The sequence below is a fragment of the Eubalaena glacialis genome, chromosome 20 (assembly GCF_028564815.1).
Source record: "Eubalaena glacialis isolate mEubGla1 chromosome 20, mEubGla1.1.hap2.+ XY, whole genome shotgun sequence".
NCBI lineage: Eukaryota > Metazoa > Chordata > Mammalia > Artiodactyla > Balaenidae > Eubalaena > Eubalaena glacialis.
In genome coordinates this window covers 18,533,507-18,557,006 of record NC_083735.1, presented here as the reverse complement: position 1 = coordinate 18,557,006, position 23,500 = coordinate 18,533,507, and the positions used below count along the sequence as shown (strand labels likewise).

Here is a 23,500-nt window from a genome sequence, read left to right as displayed (position 1 = left end):
TTTACACATTTTTTTTAACACAAGTGTTTGCCTTATGGACTGGGTCTCTGCCTTTTTTTCCCTTCACTTAATATATCCTGGAAATTGTTTCATATCAGTATATAAAGGATCTTTTTTTACAGCCATTATGTGAATGTGTAACAGTCGCTTACTAAGACCTTTAGTATGTTCCCAATCTGTGGGGAACCTTTTTATCCAAGTCTTGTGTATGATTTTGAAGTTCAGTATCTGTCAACTTTTAGTGTTGGAAAAATCATAGAGCCATACCACTTCTGTTCTCAGTGACTTCAGCATATCTGCTGTGGCCAGTTAAGAGTACCCATCAGGGTGCAGGGGATCAACCTCACACTTCTTTTTTAACTAAAGTAGTATTTGCCTTATTGGGTTTCCTATCAGGGAAGTGCTTTTTCTTTTAATAAAAAGTTTTCATTTATCAATTAATTATATTAACAATATACCTTGACATGCTTGCCAGTGGTTAGGTAGCACTAATTAAATTAAATAATTTTAGCCTCAGTCTATTGAGTGCCTGTAATGTCTAAAGATGATATATCCATATATCTGTAAAAATCTGTAATCCTTATAACAGTGACAGATATTATTAGAAATTATTTGTTTCATTTTAAAGAAGAGGAAAGTGAGCCTCAGGTAAATTAAAGAGTGGGCTTAAAGTCATATAGCAAGTTTTTTGGACTTCAGAGGCTACTTTCTTTCCATCTTTTTTTTTTTATATTATGTTCTTTTTCCAATTTAGGCTCAGAAAGCAATTTCCCTAAAACAGAGCCAAGAGCTGTTTACCCTGAATTTAAACAGCATATAAGGTATATTTACCTAGAATGTGTTTTATTTCTCCATATAAAGTCATTCAGACTCAGAAACATGCACTTCCTTTTCAAATTGAGTCTACAGAGTAGTAGGCAGTTAAAATGTCTAACCAAAAGCTGTCTGTCATGACGAGACTAAGGTGTTATTCAAAATAAATATTATTACTCTATTTCCTCAAGTTCAAAGTACCTATCAAACTCTAAAATACCTGGTCTTTATTTACTGACTTTCTCCTGTTTCCTGGCTCTGACATGGCAAGTTACACCATGCCCCTAAGTAGAAGTTAAAGTAAGCTAAATTACATGTTGTAAAATCTACGTTCAAAATCATTTTCCTTTCTATAAAAATGCTATTTGTCATCTAATACAAAAGCTGCTTCTTGCATTCCTGCAGGAAGAGAAACAGTCTTTCCCATCCCTTCTCGTTTTCCCCTCGGCCACAAAAGAGTCGTTGTCTCCATTCAGATGTCCAGTCTTAACGCACCCAGCCTTTGTCTGCCCGTTCTCTCCTCTTGAAACCAACGCACGGAAGCACAGGGAATATCCTATATCCTTTTGTGACAGAGTACGTTTAGGCTAGGCTAGTATGGAACTGTTTGCAGTATTATTTCTTGCCATTATTTCGTTCAGATGTCGTAAGAGGCAATCTCAGTAACTGGTTTGCACTCACCCTGGAATCTCTAGAACTGCAAATGTTACTGTTTTCATACAGCGTGCACCCACAGTTTTGCCTTCTTTATGAATTTGTCATACACAATACCCTTAAGTTCCAAAATTACTAAATCTAATGCTGTTCCCTTTGCCTTATATATATATATTTTAAATTTATTTATTTATTTATTTATGGCTGTGTTGGGTCTTCGTTCCTGTGCGAGGGCTTTCTCTAGTTGCGGCAAGCAGGGGCCACTCTTCATCGCGGTGCGCGGGCCTCTCACTGTCGCAGCCTCTCTTATTGCGGGGCACAGGCTCCAGAAGCGCAGACTCAGTAATTGTGGCTCACGGGCCCAGTTGCTCCACGGCATGTGGGATCTTCCCAGACCAGGGCTCGAACCCGTGTCCCCTGCATCGGCAGGCAGATTCTCAACCACTGCGCCAGCAGGGAAGCCCTGCCTTATATTTTTTAAGGCAGAAGATATACACATTTTCCATTTTTGTTCCAAATTTCTGTTTATTCATAAGCCCAGTGTTTGACTTTTGAATTTTTTTCGTTACAAAAATTTTTTAAATTGTACGAACACTTACCATGAGCTCTATCCTTTTAGCAAATCTTTAACTCCACAGTACAGTTTGCTAACCACAGGCACAGTGTTGTACAGCAGATCTAGAACTTGTTCATCTTGTGTAACTGAGTAAACATTTTTCATATGAACATAGTTTCACCTTAAGAGAGAAAGAAAAATGTTTCAGTTTATTGGCAAATTCAGTAGAGAGCAAGATTACCTTATACTAACATTAGAGTAGGAACAAGGGTGTTTGAGGAGAGGAAACACCTATGTGTTCTATGCAATGAGTTTATTATACCAATTAACAAAGTGAACCCGTGAAGATAGCAGCCAGTTCCACTTAGGTGTTGTGTCACATTTATACATTATCTAGGAATTCCCTTGTCTTTATGAAAAGGGGGGAAAAAGCTTTGATAGAAAAAGTGTGACTGTAAAGTATGAGTTATATTTGTATTTATGTTTATTGGTACAGTAGTTTGAATTCTTACCACCCCTCTTACCAGATAGAGTGATTTCAGAGTAAGGACTGAGAATTATAAATCTCCCATTTTTGGGATCATAACATATAGAGCTGGCTCTCAGAAAGGATCTCAGAGTGCTTGTTTGACAGATAAGGAAAATGAAATTCTTAGAGACGATGGCACTTTATCAGGGCCACATAGTTATTTAGCATCAAATGTGCACGACGACCTGGCTGGCTGGTTCCCAGTCCTGTTTCTTTTATTTTTTATTTATTTATTTATTTTTAATTCATTTGCCCTTTTTTTGGTTTTTTGGGTTTTTTAAAAAATTTATTTATTTATTTATTTATTTTTGGCTGTGTTGGGTCTTCGTTTCTGTGCGAGGGCTTTCTCTAGTTGCGGCAAGCGGGGGCCACTCTTCATCGCGGTGCGCGGGCCTCTCACTATCGTGGCCTCTCTTGTTGCGGAGCACAGGCTCCAGACGCGCAGGCTCAGTAGTTGTGGCTCACGGGCCTAGTTGCTCTGCGGCATGTGGGATCTTCCCAGACCAGGGCTCGAACCCGTGTCCCCTGCATTAGCAGGCAGATTCTCAACCACTGTGCCACCAGGGAAGCCCCTGTTTCTTTTCTTAAACCTACCACTTACTATGCTTTGATAATCTGGTTGCTTCAGTGGTATACTGACGGCATGCAAGTAGTCTCTGAAGAAATTTCACCTAATTTGGGAAACTTGAAAGATTTTTAAATTAACTTAATCATAGTTAGAAATCAAACCCAAAGGTTAACACAGAGAAGAACTTAGAAAATTCCTTTTATCTGCTTTGTATTAGTAGATTTCTCACAGGATCTGTGCTTAAGGCATGTGTTTATTTGTATAACTGGACAGGGAGTGTAGAGGTCATGATTGATTAAAGCAGTATTCCATGTATATCAAATTTTAAAAATCTGAACATAGAGATTCCTTTTTAGTGAAGTGGATTTTTTAATGTTTGGATGTATAAAGAAATCTTCTGAGTTACGCTTAAAGAAATGCCAATAAAATTTTAAATGTTAGGAAACAAAATACTTGTATTCAGGTTGAGCATATGTATACCTAGGGTGACAATGTAAAACTCATTGAAAATGTTTTTGTTTTGTTAACAGGGTGAACAATTGTGTTGGATTTTCAAATTATAAATTTTTCCTCCTTTTCTTGGCTTATTCTCTGCTGTACTGCCTTTTTATTGCTGCTACAGATTTACAGTATTTTATCAAATTTTGGACCGTAAGTCATTACCTTGGTGCCTTTTTTTGGTATACAAAAATACGTATTATAGATTTTCAGTAGTGAATTAATCCAGACACTAATTTTATAGAAGAGAGCTAACTTATATATAGCCAGTCCTCATTATTCACAGAGTCTTGTGTTTGTGAATTCACCTACTTGCTAACATTTATCTGTAACCTCAGAGTCAATACTCAACATAGCTTTTGTGGTCATTTGCAAACATGCACAGAGTAGGGAAAATGGGAGTCACCCATGTGCACATTTCTAGTTGAGATCAAACCAGAGAACCTGCTGCGTTCCTGTTGGAACTCACATACTGTAAATAAGTGTGCTTTTTCATTCTATTTAGTGCCATGTCTTTTGCATTTTTGTGCTTTTTTGTTGGTGATTTCATTGTTTAAAAGGTCTTCAAGCCTAGCGCTGAAGTGCTGTCTAGTGTTTGTGAGCAGAAGAGGCTGAGATGTGCCTGACGGAGAAAATACATGTGTTTAGTGTTTAGATAAGCTCCCTTCAGACCTGAGTTATGGTGCTGGTGGCTGTGAGTTCTGTTATTTAATATGCTAAATAAGGTATAAATTAGGTTTTATAAGCAGAAACACACAGAACAAGGTTACGTATTGATCATTTGACAAAAATATTGTGACCAGAGGCTTACAGGACCCTAACCCTGTATCTTCCCAGGAGAAATGGTTCAGGATTCACAAATTCGCTGTTCGTGGCAACTTTATAGAACAGCACCACTGCGAATAACGAGAATTGACTATATAAGAAGAATTTTTTTCTTAGTATTGAAAAATAGAAGTTTGTCTTTATGTGTAAAACGATTATTAAACTATTATACCTATAATGTCCTGAATTGTTATTAGGTATTGTATATGCTTTAGGCAGCTCATTTGTTTTCTTCACTGTATATTTTAAACGTAAGCAAAATGAAATTAGAACTATGTGTTTTAAATACCCAAAGATATTCCTTATGAACACCAAACAATGGTAAAAAAACAGTTATCCCCTGCCAGGGTTGCTTTATTACATTCATTAAATTATCCTTTATTATGGTAAGGCTTTCTGAATTGCTAGATCACTGATGTGAGATTTGAACCACATTCAATACTAAAGATTTATTGAATCCTGTTATGTGCCAGTTATATTGCTAAGTGCTAGGAATCCACAGGTGAATGAACATGGCCTAGCGTTCAAGGATACTTCCAGTGTCCAGCTGGAAGAATGATCTCTAATGAATGTCTGAGAGCCTATGGCCTCACTGCTTCTCATTCCTGTGGATGGTTTTATTTCCAAACCACAAATAAATTTGTAAAGGAATGACTGGTTTTCACTGTGATGACTCTGCTGTCAAAAGCTATCAGTGAGATCTTGTGACCTGGGTCAATCTGACCCAGGATATTGAAACAGAATATCAGAAGGGGACACGTCCTAGCAGCTCTGGTGCTTCACTAAGTGTCCCCAAGACTGCCATTCTAGAGGGACTCCAGATCTCCTTGGACATACGAACAAGGAGAGTCAGTCTGGTTTTGCTTTGAGATGGCCTTTTTCATCCCATGGGTATTGTAAGGTTTATTTTAGATAGGTGTTATAAACTAGTATTGATCTTTTTTGTGATGACGTTATTTAAAGTAGCTTGAAGTATTACTGTGGATGTGTTCTTTGTGTTTGTAGTTGATGCTGTTGTTTGTAGTGATGTAAAACATCAATGAGAAGAGTAGCTAAATTGTGCCAATTAACCTTCCATTTTCTGGCATTATAATTAAACTGTTAAGCATTTGTAAATCTGGAGTATGTTAACAAAACATTTTCAGGAAGTAAATTAAAAGCTATATTTTATAGCTCCTTTTATCTTGCTCCCTACTGATATAGTTTACAGACATCATAATTTTTCTATGAATTTGGTTATACAAAAGAAAATAAATATCCCAAATTTTAATATATTTTCCATATATATATACATATATATTCATGTTATAGTAAACATTTATTCGAACCTGAAGATGTATTTTTTTCCTCAAAGTTTTAACATAAAACCATATATCTTTCTCCATACCTAAATTTAAGAAAAATTTTAAGCAAAAAATCTTACTTATAAAAGTAGGGGAATACTTATCCCTTTGACAAAACATTTTATTTTCTTCCTTTCTTTATAGAATGGCCTACCTGATACTCAAGCCAAGTTCCATATTATGTTTTTATTCTTTGCTGCAGCTATGTTTTCTGTCAGCTTGTCTTCTCTGTTTGGCTATCATTGTTGGCTAGTCAGCAAAAATAAATCTACATTAGGTGAGTATCCAATTATTGTAGTTAACAGAACTTTAAATATAAAACCAAATATTCATCAGAAGTTGCCATATGATTAAATGCTAACCTGTCCTGAAGTTGTAAAATCATTCTTATTTCCCACATTGTCTTGTGGGACAAATACAAATTCACTCATTCCATATATTTTTTGACTGTCCATTGTGTGTGAAGCATTGTGTATATACAGTGGTTAGCAAGGGTAAAATAGTCTAGTGAAGGGACCCAGAAAATCAATAACCAAACATAAACGTAATTACAAAATGCGAAGTGCTTTGAAACAAACAGGATGAAACAAACAGGATGTTCAGGTATGAATCAAGGTCTGGGGATGGTAGAAGGGAACCTGTTTAGATGGAGTGGTCAGGGAAGAGCTCACAAAAGCAAAAAGTATATTTAAACTAAGAAGTCAGTCACGGAGAGAGCCAGAACATCTCAGGCAGAGAAAACAGTATGTTCAGAAGCCCTGCAGACATGGGATACAGCAAAATCAGTGCTTAGCAGGAAATGTATAGCTATAAATGCTTACATTAAAAAGGAAATACCTCAAATCAATAACTTTACACCTTAAGGAACTACGAAAAGAAGAGCAAAAAGTAAACCCAAAGCCAGAAGAAGGTGGGAAATAATAAGGATTAGACAGGACATTATGGAAACAGAATTCTAAAAAACAGAAGGTCAATGAAGTCAATAATTAGTTTATGTAAAATATCAACAAATATGACAAGCCTATAACTAGAAAGCAAAAAAGAGGACTCAAATCATGAAAATCAGAAATGAAATTGGGAACATGACTACCAACCTTGCAGAAATAAAAAAGGAGTTTAATTAGGTAACCTTGGGACTTCCCTGGTGGCGCAGTGGTTCAGAATCTGCCTGCCAGTGCAGGGGACACGGGTTCAAACCCTGGTCCGGGAAGATCCCACGTGCCATGGAGCAACTAAGCCTGCGCACAGCAACGAAGACCCAACGCAGCCAAAAAATAAATTAAAAAAAAAAAATTTAAAAAAAAATTAGGTAACCTAGATGGACAAATGGACAAATTCCTAGAAACACAATCTACCAGTGTGGCTCAAGAAGAAAGAAAAACCTGAATAGACTTATAATAAGTAAGATTGAATCAGTAATTTAAAATCTCCCAACAAAGAAAAGCTCAGGACCAGATGGCTTCACTGATGAATTCTATCAAACACTTAAGAATTAACATCAATTATTCTCAAACTATGCCCAAAATTAGAAGAGAAGGAAACATTTCCTAAGTCATTCTGTGAGGCCAACATTGCCCTAATACCAAAGTCAGACAAAGACATCACAAGAAAAAGCTATAGACCAATATTCCTTATGAATATAGGTGCAGAAATTCCCAATAACATATCTGCAAATCCAGCAGCATGTTAAATCCTACTTTGTCATGGTATATAACCTTTTATCCCAGGAATGCAAGGGTAGTTCAATGTATAAAAATCAATCAATGGTAATATACCACATTAATAGAATGAAGGGGAAAAAAGCACATTTTTATCTCAACTGTAACAGAAAAAGTATTTGACAAAATACAACACCCTTTGATGATAAAAACACTTAAGCTGGAATAGAAGGGAACTTCTACAACCTGACAAAGGACTTTATGAGAAATTCTCAGCTAATAGGATACTCAGTGGTGAAAAATAAACCTTTGCCCTAAATAAATAAACCAAGGATTCCCTCTTTCACTACTGCTGTTCAGCACTGTACTGGAAATTCTAGCCAGAGAAATTAGTCAAGAAAAGAAATTAAGGCATTCAAATTGCAAAGGAAGACGTAAAACTATTGTTTTTGTGGATGAAATGATCTTATATATAGAAAACCATAAAGAATCCACAATAAAAACTATTAGAGCTAATAAAATCTGCAAAGTTACGTGATCAATATGCAAAAAAATCAGTTGTATTTCTATATACTATCAATGAACCATCCCAAAGGAAATTATTGAAATTTCTATTACAATTTCAATGGCCTTTAATGCATAAATGGAAAAGCTAATCTTCAAATTCATATGGAATTTCAAGGGGCCCCAAATAGCAAAAACAATATCCACCAAAAAAAAATTGTTAAGTTCTTCCTGTTTATAAAATTTGCAACAAATCTATAGTAATCAAAACAGTGTGATACTGGCTATGAGATTCTGTTATTATAATAGTCAGTGAAGATTAATTGTAGTATATAGTCAGTGAATGTTTATTTTTAGTATTCAGGTGAAATCTTATCCCAGCAAGTACTATTAGGGTGAAAATATTGGTATAATAATTTCTAAACAAAGTACCTTATTTCAAATTATATGTAGAGCAATTAAATTATTTTTCAAATGTAAATTTTTCTACTAGCTTTTAACTTCTAGAAACGTCTAGATTTAACTTCTAACACTGAAAGGACTTCCTCTGGACAGTATGGTCCTATAATTATTAAAGTGTTTTATAAAAAGCTATATAACCTAGGTTGATAAATGTTAAGGATCTTGTAAATCACATTTTTCATAATACCATGACTCTGCTAGTTATGTTTTTCCTTTTTAAAATTATGGGCAGAAATCATTACATTTCTATGTTTACTTGCACCCCAAAACTAACATTTTAGATTTTGCATCTCGGCATTATTTAAGAAGAAAATGTAGCATAATAGACAGAACTTTGATGACCTTGTTCAAGTTCCACTTCTGTCATTTTTTTTTGGTGATATTTTGAGCAAGTCGCATGGTCTCTCTGAACCTCAGCTTCCATATGCAGAGTGGGCATAACCAGCTATGATGTATGGCTCTGCGTTGGACCCTGGTTTGGACAAAGAGCTTTAAAGTACATTTTTGATCAGCTAGAAAAAAAATTATGATTGGATGAGATAAAATTTTACTGAAATTGGAACATGGAATTTATTAACTGAAAAAAGGTTGTAGAATGTATCTTTAGTTGCACTTTGGTTAAAAAAAATATACATTTGTAATTATTTTCTCTATCCATCCAGCCATCCATTTAATAAAGATTTAGAAGATGTAAAGTTTTAATTTATTTGCTTGTTTGCATTTTCTAATTTTCTACAATGCAGATGTGCTGCTGCAAGAATAAAAGGGTTACTTAAAAACTAAAATAGATCTAATCATATTTTATGTTTGTTTTAAAAGAATAGACAGTCTTCATTGCAGGGCTGTTGATAGGCACATAAGCAGTCGCAGGAGGCTAGCCATTGGTTTTCAGAGTTTCTTCATTTAATTCAGTCATTTCTAACTATAGGGGTTGCTAGATCATGTGCTCTTTACTCATGTGATTGCTCTACCATCTTTTCTAGAGGCATTTAGAAGTCCAATATTTCGACATGGAACAGATAAGAATGGATTCAGCTTGGGTTTCAGTAAAAATATGCGACAGGTTTTTGGTGATGAGAAGAGGTACTGGTTGCTACCCATTTTTTCAAGGTACTTTGTTGTGCAAATTTTCAGGGTTTAGACCGAAAATGGAAGTAATCCAACAAAAGAACTCTGTAATTCTGCATAAAAAATCCTATTTTTTACAGTATTATTTTATGACTCACTATTACATCAATATGGAAATCAGTTGACTCACATCTCCATAAACATACCACATTCAAGCCAATGTCTGATATGCACGTTTTGTCCATAATGTAACTATGTGTCTACTCACAGAGATCGTCTTTTTTACTGCATAATTGTAAGTTTTTATTTTAATTTTAGTCTAGGTGATGGCTGCTCCTTTCCAACTTGCCTTGTTAACCAGGACCCTGAACAGCCCTCTACTCCTGCAGGATTGAATTCATCATCTAAAAAGTGAGTCCATATTTTTTTTCTATTTTACTTTCAAAGAATATATTTTACCTTCTTGCGTCCTTCGATCATATGTTCCTTTGAAAAAGAATTTTAAGAACTTAAGATAATTTACTGCACTGGTTTCTACCTGGAATGAGGGTGAGAGGAAAGTATGACTGGGGAGGGGTACCTAGGGGGCTTCAGTCGTAATTATAAAATTCTGTTATTAATCTGGGTGGTCAGTAAACAGGTGTTAACTCTCTATACATTTTTGTTAACTGAAATAAATTATGATTTTTTTAAATGTGGTGCTTAAAAGAAAAAAATGTAAGTCCGAATTAGTTCCCCTAGTAATCAGGTGAGCAGACAGGGTAAACTTTCCCTCTGACCCTCCAGGCCTTTCTTCTCGGCCGTAACCGTTATAAAGAGATCAAAAAACTTCCCTGCCTGGATCAGGCCTTTGGAGATGAAATGGAATCCCAGACATCTGCTTGACAGTCCCATTAGCAATGGGCACCATATTCTTGGTACTCTTTAAAGACCTCTGAGCATGATCTGAGCCATTTCTGTGGAGAGAGAAAGGAAGGAGTCTTGGAAATCTGTTGTCTGGAGACTTTGGCTACTGCTTTAAGTCTCTTTTGGTTCCAGTCTATCAGGCATTTCAGGAAGACCTGAAATTGGATTCTGACTTGGCTACTAACTGCCAAAAGGCAAAACTATCTAAACATTTCAAAATGCTCTACATGAAGTGTTAAGTTGAAACATTTTTTTACATGTTCAAGACAGACTTTTTTTTTTTTGATGTGACCATACCTCTAATTTTTAAATGAAAGCCAATAGTAAAAGCATACCCATAATATCATAAGTTAAATTTTAAAGGTTTTCTTAGTTGCTGGAATGCTATGTTCACAGCACCTATGCTTATAGTCTCCCCATCTAGTTCGTGTTTCTTATTGATCACAGCGCTTTGTCCCGTGGAGCCTGATGTGACCCCAGCATCCATCTCAAGGTGGTGATTCTGGCAGCCATTCCAAAATCATCTTAAATTGTCATGAGATGAAACCTATTTGCCCCCCACCATCCCTAGAGTGAGCTATGTGCAGTCCAGACTCGACCAGTTAATGAGGAGGCCATTCTCATGTGTGTCACAGGGACATTCAAAGGCACCAGAGTCTTACTGGGTCCTGCCCTGTGAGTTTTGGCTTAAAAATTCTACAGCGCTAAATGCTAATTTTTTTTTTTTATACCTCAGGGCAGAAAAATCTAGTTTTAATAAATTACTTAGAATGCTTTCCTGCTTTTATAAAATTTAACAGTAGTTTTCAATAATGTTTTTTATCCTTGTTAAGAGGTTTTTGTAGTTTAAGACTCCTTGGGTTTTAGAGATAGTAAGTATCTCTCCTACTAAGTGTACAATGGGTGTTGGGAGAAATCCTAGTTCTGGCATTGTTACCCAGCTAGGTGATCTAGAAGAGGTCAAGTAACCTCTCCGGGCTTCTCTTCCCTTTCCTTTAAATGTTGAGATTGGATTTTGACAGCTAAAGTCTCTTCTACAAAATTCTATAATTTCCCCCGATTAGCCCCTATGAATTTTCTATGGCTAGTGCTGGTCTCCCCTGTGTACTCCAGAGTTGTATATTTGATTGTCTACACAGTGGTCCCACCTAAACATCTAAAAGTCATTGCCAGCTGAACAGGTACAAAGCAGAACTCTTGATTCCAAGCCATCTATACCCTCGCCCCACCCAAAACTCGATTCTTCTTCATTCTTTCATGTATCAGTAGTAGTGACCTCCATTCTCCCAGATGCTCAGGCCAGAAACTTGGGAGTCATACTAGATTCCTCTCTTTCAGGGACCCTGTATATACAGATGTAGATCCTGTCAGATGTCCCCTCCAAATATATCTATAACCTGGATACTTTCTTACCACCTCCAAGGCTGCTTTCCTGGTCCAAGCCATCATTTCTCACATGGATTATTTCAATACCTTCGTTACTGACCTTTCTGATTCCATGTTTGCCCTCCTCCAGTTTATTCTCCATTAAAATGTCAGAGTGATCCTCTTAAAGCATAAATCATATGGTGTCACTCTTCTGCTCAGAACCCTCCACTGATTTTCCATCTTGCTCAGAATAAAAGCTAATGAATGTCCTTACCTTGTGCTGATTAATCTCTTCTGCAACACCTCTTGATGTCACCCCGTACCACTTTCCCGACACTCGCAATCCTCAGACACACAGACCTTGCTGGTCCTCAAATATACCAAGCATGTTCCTTATTTAGTGGCTTTGTACTGGCCAGTTCCTATTCCTAAAGGTTCTTCCTCTGGATATCTGAATGGTCTGTGCCTTCGCTTTACTTTCTGCTCAAGTGTAGCTTTACAGTAGAGGCCGCCTTTGGAAACCCTTGGATAATAGTAACCTGCCCCTCCATTCCCTTTATACTGTCTTTTACTGTTGTCAGAGCTCTTCATACCACCTGACTTACTATATATTTATTATACTTCTTCCTCAATTACAACAAAATTTCCATGAGATCAAAGACTTTACTCACTGACGTAACAGGTACTCAGTGAGTATTGTTGAATGAGTGGATCCTTGCCATTTGTTAGATTCCTGTTAGCAGTAATGAATCTCCAAGCAGTCCTTAAACCAGGACTTAGTTCGCTCTACTTGGTCTAAGGTCCCTTTCCTGAGGAATAATTAGAATTAGAGTAAAAGAGATATTTCATATGAATAGGAGACAGGCTTTTCTTTTTTAAGATTTTCCTCCCAAAATTTTAATAAGGGGTTGTTAAAGCAGCACAAAATTGAAATAGTCTCAAATTTTAGATATAAGGTAATTATTAAAGAGCAAAGGCATATCCTTTAAAAAATATAATAGTTATAGTCAACTAAAATATGTGAAATTACTCTTGGAAGAATTTTAAGTGGGTTTTTCTTTTGAACATTATTATAACTTCTATTTCAGTGTGTTGTAAAAAAATACACTAATAGTTTCTGTGCCAATAATTTTTTTAATCTAAGTGAAATGTTATTTTATGTATATTTTTTTCATACCATCTAATATGTCATATGTGGCATGTCTACTTAAATTTTAAAACCTAAAGTCTTTCTTTTAAACTCTTTATTTACCAAATTAAACATCAGATTTTTAAGACCTGATAATGTCAGATGTTTTCAACATTCCTGCAAGATAGTGTTCAAATTTGTTGTTTCAGTTTTTTAGAGAAAGATAGAGAATTCTTTGTTCGAGATCAGTTAGGCCACTTTAAAAACAATAAATAGGTCAGTTTTTCTCAAACTTATCTTTTCTACCATCATCTTCATATTTTTTTTCCATATTGTTTCCACTTGTAAAATTAATATTTTTCTTTAATATTTTTATTTAAATTGCCACTTAAATTTTTTTAAACCAAACTTTATATCACTGTCATAAATGAGAAATTAGTATAATTTGCCATAGAATATAACTTAAAAATAATAAAATCAATAATAAAATACTGTTAAGTTCTAACTAGATTCCCTTACCTGCTAAAGTCTTAGGCTGAGGCCTATTCTCCATATTAAGAATGGAGATTTGCCAAAGTCAGAGATTGTCATTGTATTGTAATCAGAAGAAAGAAAAGTGAACTGAAGCGAGAACACTTTTTTCATTGTGAGTCAGTGTGATTTAATGCCTTGTTCCTGTTTTCCCCAAATTCTCTTGGGTAACTCCTACAATTATCTTGCACCACAAGTGGGTTGAGTTCCATCCTTTGCAAAACACTCACCCAAATACTATCAAGAGTTCACCTAATGATCATGATGATAATTATTGTTCTTCAGTCCTGAAAACCATCAATTTCCTGCAAAGCCATTGAGAGAGTCCCAGAGCCACCTTCTTACTGATTCTCAATCTTGGACAGAGAACAGCACAAACCTAGGAAAAGGTAAAGCTGGTAAGAGCATGCTTGTTTGGCTATTTCGATATATTTTATTTTTAAAAGGTGAAAGTGGTAAAAGTTTTTCATTCGTATTACCTGTAGAATTTTTCTTGGTTTGGAGTCAGACTACCATTGTAAATATAGAACTGTTTTCAAAGAACTGCTTGTGAAGTGCTTTGATTAATGTCTGGAAGCTGTAGAAAATCATTTTGTGAAAAATAGATTTACATTGCTTTTTTCCAGTTTAGAGAACCAAATCTTTATTATCGCATATTAAATAAAATGATAAACTCAAAATATAATTTATTTAAAAATTGGAAAAAGTGCAGTAAGCTCAGGCAAAAGGTTGAAAAGTATCTACTGAAAGGGCTCTCGAATTATGTAGTTTTTACTCAAAAGTTTCTATCCATTTCAAAATGTCGAAGTAAAGCCATTGCAGAATTGCCATAACTTTAGCTACCTGTTATTTCTTCATATCCAACTCACAGTTCTCTTGTTATTGTTGATTTTAATCTTTTGATTATTTGGGTCAATATAGTTTCTTGGCAAAAAACAAGGAAGTGTTTGAAGGCAGACAGACCTGATATCAAATCCCAACTTGGGCACCTAATCAGTGTGTGGTATTTGTTAAGTTACTTAACCTCCTTTAGACTTAGCTTCATCTTTAAAAGACTACTTATTTCTCAGGGTTGTTAAGTATTAAACAAAATATGTGATCATATGTGCAGGGGTGTGTATATATTATATGTGTGGTCTCCTGAGTGCAAAACCATGCATGCTCTATTAAGGCACTATTAGCCAGAAAATCTCCACATTGACCTATTTAAGTCTTCAAATATTTCTCCTTCCTTTCTAGTCTTTTCTTCAAACCTTTTCTTAGTGCTTGCCTGACTTTGGCTTACTGCACTTTAAAGTGTTTCCTGGTTTATTTGAAATCTCTTTGGGATTTAGTGAAAAACAAACGGATAGTCCTGAGTAAAAATTCTTAAGTCATTATTTAATATATAATCAGTCACATTCTCTCTTTCTTTAAAGAGGAATTTGAGGAATGTGTATGCCCTCTGAAGATCCCCATGATTTGAGTATTCATAATTTGGTCTGTCTCTCCACCTTCAAACATTCCATTCCATTTTTCCATCTGTGGGAGGGACTAGGTATTACCTAAACAAAATTGATGACACCTGTTTGCCTTTTGAATCCCTCAGTTTCCTTAGAGACAAAGAAGTGATGTATATTTGGGGGGTAGAAAGACAAAGAACTCTCTTTCAGAAGAGATTCGTATTTCACTTTATAGTTCTACATTAATGTAGAAGTGATTTTCTGGTTTCTGTGTGCTGTTAATTTGGAGACATAGATTAATTTTCTGTTACTGTGGTAGATGAATTGAGAAATTATTTTAAGTTTAAAGGATGGTGTAAAAGGAAGAGAAATATGAAAATGGTGAGATGAGAAAGGGCTCAAAGGTTAGTTTGACAAGAATGAGGTAGGTAGATGAATAATTAGAAAACAGTGATTTAAGGTAGTGTGAGAAGTGCCAGGCTCACTGTTTCTGACATTATTTTATTCACACTCCTAGTTCTTCAGGTGTATATATTTAACTGTTTTTAAAGTGCTTTTTTTGTGACACCGCTTGTGGCCGACTGTACTGTATGTGTGTGTGTGTGTTCTATATAACGTCTTCTAAATACCCATACTATGTACAGGTCACCTTTGGAAAAACACTGGCAGGATTCATGACTGAATAAACAAGTCTCTGCCTATTTGTTCAAAAGCAACAACAAAAATTGCTAACTTATGTTCTTTCTTGAAGGTATGAGCAATCCTGCACTGACCATGGAGAATGAGAATTAACTCTTCTAACAAAATTTACTCATACTTTACGGAAGTAAGAAAAGCTTTTCCTTTATTATGTTTTATATTTTCAACAGTTCTCTAGCTCTCTTAGGGCAAATAGTTTCCATAAACATTTACTTTTTTTTTTTTTTTTATAAATTTATTTATTTATTTTTGGCTGCATTGGGTCTTTGTTTCTGTGCACGGACTTTCTCCAGTTGCGGCGAGAGGGGGCCACTCTTTGTTGCGGTGCATGGGTTTCTCACTGTGGTGGCCCCCCCATTGTGGAGCAGGGGCTCCAGGGGCACGGGCTACAGTAGTTGTGGCACGTGGGCTCAGTAGTTGTGGCATGAGGGCTCAGTAGTTGTGGCTCACGAGCTCTAGAGCGCAGGCTCAGCAGTTGTGGCGCACGGGCCTAGTTGCTCCGCAGCATGTGGGATCCTTCCGGACCGGGGTCGAACCCAGGTCCCCTGCATTGGCAGGCGGATTCTCAACCACTGCACCACCAGGGAAGTCCCAACATTTACTTTTGAGTGACTCAAATAGAAGATGTCTTAGCTGACCCTTGGGATTGCATCAGTCATGCTGGAGACCTTTGGACATGGATTTAGCTTGTATGTTAGCTAGTACTTAGGTTAACTTGATAAAATATAAGTTGATGAACAAAATTCATTTTTATAGTAATGCATTAAATAGCAAAGATTGATCCTAAAATATTGAACTTTATATGACAAGTGTCATTTCATAGGATCATGCAATTTTTTATTTTTATTTTTTTCTTTCCCTCAGGATATCCAGTGGTCTTATTCTTGACCACCCATTAGTTGAACCTCACTGGGTCTAAATACAAGATAATTATATCTTGTTAGCACAAATCTCTGCTACCCCTATTTTTGGTCACAGTAGGACCCTAGAGCATGTGTCACCCTTAAAATACTAGGTGTTCCAAGTCATTTTCTTTAACCCGTAATTTTTTTAAACCTATAGTTCCAAATCAGTTTCCTTAAAGCGAAATCTATTTATAAGGCTGCAGTCAGTAAAAAGCTACAATAAGGAGCCCCTTTGGAACAGAGCCATAAACATCTTAACAAATCAAACAACTATGTGTACTGTTACAATAAGCAATATGAAGAATTGGACTTGTGGTTGTCAAGGGGGAGGGAGGTGGAAGAGGAAAGAATTGGGAGTTTGGGATTAGCAGTTGCAAACTATTATATATAGGATAGATAAACAACAAGGTCCTACCGTATAGCACAGGGAACTATATTCAATATCCTTGATAAACCATAATGGAAAAGAATATGAAAAAGAATATATGTATATATGTATAACTGAATCACTTTGCTGTACAGCAGAAATTAATACAACATTGTAAATCAACTGTACTTCAATAAAATTTTTTAAAATTAAAAAAAAATATATGAAGAATTGAACATTGAAGTTATCAAGATAACTCTCTACTTATAAAACTGTGACCTAGCAAGAGAGCAGCACCTAAAACAAAATTGTGTCGAAGTAGTTCATGGATATCTGGTTTTTATTTTATTTGGTTTTGGTTTTGATGAATAGCCATGTGATTCTGTGTGCCAGTTGGCCAGTGTTTTGGTTTTAGATGACTCTATATGATGGTATAGTAGATCAGATTGATTGTAACTATGGTTAGGATAGAGAAAATTTAATGTTCTTCATTTGATTAATTAGCGGATACAGTGTAAATTTCTGGAACTAATTCTTAAAATATAACTGATTATATAAATACGAATCATTAGCTAATACCACAAGCAAAGTATTTTACAGAACATAGTTCTGTAAAGCATACAGAGTTTCACAGGATTTTTTTTAGTACGTTGAATTAGTTATAATTACCATTGTTTGTGAGGTTATCTGTGTTAAATATTTTATAAGCTTACATAGTAACGTAACTTTGTGTGTAAATCCGGTAGATTTCCCAGTATTTTGACAAGATCAGTGTTGTGTTTGTTCATCATTATTCTCAACCCTTTGCAGTGCCAGACGCATAGTAGGTTCTAAATAAACAGTTGGTAAATGGGTGATAAAATAACATCATTGACGTTTAATATCTCACAGAAACTTGATTTTATTACATTTGAATATGTGACAGTAGTGGTCATAAAAACCCAATTGCAGCATGAATTAACTGCGTTGACGTAAAAGGAAAAAAAAAGTGTTTTCTGATGTAATGTTTTTCATTCTGTTGACATACCAGTGAAAAGTTCCTTTAAAAAATTGAATTTTCCTAAGGTAGCTGATAGTCAAAATAGTTTTTTAAAGTTTTTCCTGCTTTATACCTCAGACTTGCAATTCATTCAATACACATTTATACTGAACAATATTATCTGATATTGATACACCTAATTTGATTATATTACTAAATGATATCTCTTCTCCTTTTTCAACTACATTAGTAAGTGACCTGTGGCCTTTTTATAAAATATTTCTTGGTTCAGTATAGTTTCCACACAGTCAAAATGTGCCTAAATCCATAATAGTGCTAAAGTATAGATTAAACTTAGCCTGCCCAACCTTCACTCTTATACAATAGAAACTTTAAAATGCTGTGCTTCTATGCACATGGTGTTTCAGAATTATTTCCCTAAATCCCCTAACAACTCACTTGTCACTTGTAAACGCCTATTGGCCTCAGACAAATTCAGAACTAAGAACATAGAACCCTGTGGCTCAAATTGGGGCCCCAAACCAGCAGTATTGACATCACCTGGAGCTTAACAGAAATGCAGAATTGCGGACCTTACCCTAGACTTACTGAATCAGAATCTGTATTTTCTGCATTTTAACAAGATCCTCTTCTCTTGTATGTGTGTATTATAGTTTGAGAATTGATGTAAAGGTCTGTCTGTATTCAAGAACTCATCTGATGAGCCTTCTAGTATAGAAAACATTTAATTTTGAACAAGGGATGTTATTGCAACAATGAATGAGTTGGTTCGTTTTTTGTTTGCTTGTATTTTTATAGTTAACACGAGAGTGTCACGTTTTCTGTTTCATCCCAAGGTAATCAGTGCTGTCGATGGATGGAAGAGGCTTCCCGCAGGAAGGCACCACTAGCCAGCTGTTCCCATCCCCTGTGGCTGGATATGCAGAATGTGAATTGACCATTTCTCTCCGAGCTGTTGCTTAAAACATAATACATTTTTACTCCAGTATATAGATTGTTTCAACTAACACAAATTCCTCTTAAACATTAAAAGTAGTTATGGTTTATGAATCAAGGACAAAAATACCTTCTATCATAAAAACTTGGAATAAATTCATGGGCCAGTTTTCACCCAGATATTTGGGGAGCACAACTTACCACATAAAAAACCCACTGATCCTCTGATTTTCTGATTCAGAAAATTGAGACTATTAAGATATTGAGATTTAAAAGATTTCACGTAACATTATAATGATAAGCTTTATTCGTAAAACCTGTTACCTATGAGAAGGTGGAGGTAGCAGACGAGACTTGTTTACTCCCTCCGATGTGATTCTAGCCTTAGACTGCGTGAACTGTAAAAACCATGAATTCATTACAAATTTCAAGTGGCCTGCAGTTGAAGATGACCATCCATTTTTTTTTGCCAGACTTTAATTCTAGCCTTTGTTCCCTGCTGGAAAAGAAGTATGATCATTGAAGCTTGAGCTCAACTGGCTGGAAAATATTTGTCAGAATTAATACATTTCTATTACATTAGAAATATATTTTTCGTCTCTTTTACTTATCTGAAAATGGGGGAAGTCTATAATAACAATTATGAAGATTGGTTTATGATATTCTTTTGCTGGTTTAGCTTTTAAAAGTCTCTTTTTAGGTTATTTCTCCTATTGAACATAGCAAACATATTGAATTTTTGTTAAGAATTCCTGATGGGCCAATGGATTAATCCTTCATTGACATCTATATTATTTCTTTTTCCTCTCATCAGAAGTATGACAGTTAAACTACATAGGTCCTCAAATACCTATTAAGATTAAATTATGCAAATCATCAAACAAAAGTCATATCCTTTTGGAAATTTAGTCCAACATGAACTGAATGGTGTGCTGTTTGGAAACTGAGTTTAAGATAAACTACAGTGGTGTGTTTGTTGATGCCAAAATGTTCGGCTTCAGTAAATATACTGAGAAGCTCTTGTGCCTTCTATGCACTATTAAAAAGTCTTACTCTTTTTTAATTTGATGGAGTGCAAGTTTTGTAAATGTTAGCAATTAGAATACGCTGTATACATTTTTTTGGTACTGATTTTGAGAATTTAAAGCAGACTACCCTTTAAGACTACACAGCTAAGGAACTGGTATTTAAACAAAGAGAAAATGGTATTAGAGTTTTCAAAATCTGAATTAGAGAAATTCAGCACAAAGTAGACTAGAATTCCAGAGGATAATGGAGTAACAGATCCTTGCAGTTACTCATCCTTGCTAAAAATGTGAAGTTTTATATTAAATGACTTTATGAAAGAACCAGTGTCAGCCCAGTCCATTTTATAAATCATTTGAGTGCAATTCTTTGAGCAACAGGATGGTGGTCTTTTTCAGATTTTTTTTAAAGCTAAAGATTTTGATCTGACAATCTACTTCAAGAAAACTCAGAAGATATGATACATTCTTACTTTTATCTTAAAGCATTGTTAGGTCATCATTTTCATTACCTGAAGTGCCAGGTTGGAACCTATAGCTACTGTTAGAAGTCTTAAGGGCAGGAGCATCACATAATGTATTAAGAATTATGTGCAGCCAGATGTTTTTCAAAGCACAGTACTAGAGCTGTTTTCACAGACAGGATTCTGTTGGGTGTCCCCTCCTGTCAAACTAGAAATTAGGGGAAAAAGAGGGATTTTTATTCTTTACCTTGCTAGAGTACTGTTAATTTCCCCCCCTCCCTTTAGCTCTTTCATGTAATTATTCAAATACATAAGTCAATACACATTAGAATCAGATGAAAACATTTTTTAAAATAAAGTTTTTTTCATTAAGTTGTAATGGTTCCCTTTTTGGTTTCATACAGTGACTAATCTTTAAAGTGTTTTTTGTTTAGTTTTGTTTTTAACTCTAAGGGGTTATAATTTTTGGAGATGATGGCATATCTCATTAGATTTGCAGTATAAATTTTATCTGAGTGAACAGAGCATCAAATAGACCTACATTTTGTATATATTTATAAAATGTACCTTAAAAACACTTTAAACACTTTACTTTGAAAAATTTAATTGCTTAACTCAAACTTGAAGACACTTGAAGTATAAGTCCTGACAGTCCATTAAATAATTTTGATTTTTCCTGTTTTTAGAGATTATATCATATAGGTATCAATATTTAAGAATTTTTTCATTTAAAAATATTGTACAAATGCTTCATACACATTAGCTATTTGCCATTGTGCAGTGAAAGATTTGTTTTTTTGAAGATAAAAACTGCATCTGAATACAATGATGAGACATTCAAGTAAGTGCTTATCTATGAATTCCCTCCTGTTATACCATAATAAAGTCTGGTTGATCACCTTTGTTAGCTGTCTATATGAAATTGCCTTTGCACCAACAATCTAAATTGCTTTAAAGATATACTTTTCCTAATCATCTACCAGAGCTCCTGCAGGCAAGATTCATGTCTACATCCTGGTTATAACATAGGTCTTTGGAGAAGAAGTGGATGACAGGATGAAGTGATTGCCCATTAGTAGTTAAAGGAGTCTGAGGACAATTAGAAAAAGACTAACATTCGGGCGTGCTGTAATCAATAGATAACTGTTGGAAATATGGCATATGTTTGACAAAAAACCATCTTCACTAGGAAAATCATACACAAAGGTCTTATAAACCATGTTCATAAAAAATTAAGCTAGTAATGTGATTCATGCTTCAAGAAAACCTGTGAAAAAGCTGTTACTCCCTTATATTATAAACTAGCAAATTTTCCCTATTTTGAAATAGTACATGTAAACCTGCTGGGCTGATTCTTAAGTTATACTGTATACTGTGGTACACAATTATTGTCACCTATTTACTTGTAAAAGTGATAGTTTTGATACTATGATGAAAAACCACCACGTATATTCAAACCTCATAAAACTTAAACGCAAATCCACTTACACTGTAAACTGTGATGAAGGTATCCTCCAGTACGACCATCCCCCTTCCACAGACTACAAATTCTGATCTGCTAACATTTTATCTGAAGTGATGCATTTCAACAATGGATTTTCACTGGTAACATACATCTCTGGGTAAGATCCTTCTGTGGAAAACTGTTGTGAGTAACCCCAAATGTTTTTTAACAGCCTGCACTCCTTTTCCACATACTTAGCCAACTTAGAAGTATTTCCTCTTACCTGTGGAAGCAAATTGTGTTACACACCTTAAGTATTTGTTACTCTTTTACAAAGATACCACTGGAATTTTTTTACCTTGGTAAAAATTCATAGATTCTAATTTTTATTAAAACTTTAGCAATTTGATCATGTCACTTACTAAAAACATTAAATACATTCCAACATTAGAGAAGTCTTGATTTTAAAACTGAGCAATCTCTTCCTCCACTAGATTTAGAATTTACTACCAAAATATCTTACTTTGTTACAGAACACAGGCAACCGTGTTAGACTTTATAATGGTCCAAACCTGTGCACCCTTTTGTCTTTGCCATGATGGATTTGTTATTCTTTTACAGTAGTGTCCTGATTTGTATCAAGTGGACATCACTGAAGGGATGAGTTCACGTAGGCTTGTTTCAAAGGAACTCCTGTGGATCACAAACTACGAAGTATCTCCCAGCACGATGTTCAGTATAGCAGGAGGCTCTGAAAAAGGATGTTTTTTCCATCTTCCAAAAAAAAGGATGTAAGTAAAGAGGATGCTTGTCCATAATGCTGTCTAGGTTGTTAAGAGCTCAGTCTCTGACACCCTTGAATTGTTCTTTACCAACAAAAAGGTCAAATGAAAGTCTGGCCAATGCCAATAAAGACAACTTTAAATCACTTGCAGCCCTCTCACTGCAGGAGAGTGACAGCAAAAACAAAATGGTGACAACGCCCAAACATAGATCTTGGGATGTTCCTGTTCATATAGCCAATATTCAGTATTTCTGTACTGTTGGTTTACAGTTGGGGGGAAAATGTGTTAATATTATTCATCTTTTGTGTTGACTTATTTCTGAGTACCAGTTAAACCAAAGGGGGCCTTTTGATAAGTGATTTTAAGCTCTAGTTTATGCTAAAGCAGCTCCTTATTGCTCAGAAAGGACATATTATTTTATGATTCATGAAGACAAACTGATTTATGTTGCATCTTCCAGGGAAGATTTAACAATGTAAGGAGTTCAATCCTGACCTGAATTTAATACTTAATGTTTCTTGTTTGACAGATTAAGGTGCTTAATCAAATTAAGAAAAAAACATAATGCCCCAAAGTACAGTTCTGTTGATGCTGAATTAAAGAACTGTTACCATGGAAAGCTTCAGTTCTGTTGTTTTTTATTCAGCTGAAACTAAGACTATTGTCAGAATTTAGGTTTGTGTCTTTTTCTGTCAGTATGTATAGCCCCTAAAGCCTAGTATTGAAAGTATCTTAAATGCCCTAATCAAACATTTATAATGTGAAACTTGAATGTTTTAAAAAAGCAACCTTGATTATACACTAATCTTAGTGTAACGTACAAACATGTTTTAAAGTTCTTTAAAAAATATACTTAGGCAAGAAGTAGAGAATATGGATGAGCCCTGGAGTAATGGCTAGAATCAACAGAAGGACAGTCTGTATACAGATGTATACAGGTATGATTTTATTTTTGTTTTTTTTGGTTTATGCTCTTTCTACATGGTCTTTGCAGTGGTATAAGACACCAGCTATCAGTAAA

General features: G+C 35.1%; 1 protein-coding gene across 5 annotated transcripts in view; it reads left to right on the top strand.

Annotated features, from left to right (window-relative positions):
- Positions 1–23,500, top strand: part of ZDHHC2 (zinc finger DHHC-type palmitoyltransferase 2) — a 75,488-nt gene that overhangs the window by 46,620 nt on the left and 5,368 nt on the right. For 2 of the 5 annotated variants that reach the window (XR_009698805.1, XR_009698804.1), the window contains exons 7-15: positions 3,651–3,771; positions 5,931–6,063; positions 9,394–9,520; positions 9,797–9,889; positions 13,698–13,810; positions 15,606–15,680; positions 18,662–18,753; positions 22,316–22,485; positions 23,337–23,417. Coding sequence is in view for 3 of the 5 variants with exons in the window: in XM_061177526.1 (XP_061033509.1) it covers positions 3,651–3,771; positions 5,931–6,063; positions 9,394–9,520; positions 9,797–9,889; positions 13,698–13,810; positions 15,606–15,646 (628 nt within the window). In the remaining 2 variants the exon portion in view is untranslated. Of the gene's footprint in view, positions 1–3,650; positions 3,772–5,930; positions 6,064–9,393; positions 9,521–9,796; positions 9,890–13,697; positions 13,811–15,605; positions 15,681–18,661; positions 20,623–22,315; positions 22,486–23,336; positions 23,418–23,500 lie in introns of those variants that run through there. The other 3 variants (XM_061177528.1, XM_061177527.1, XM_061177526.1) reach the window with 3 other exon arrangements.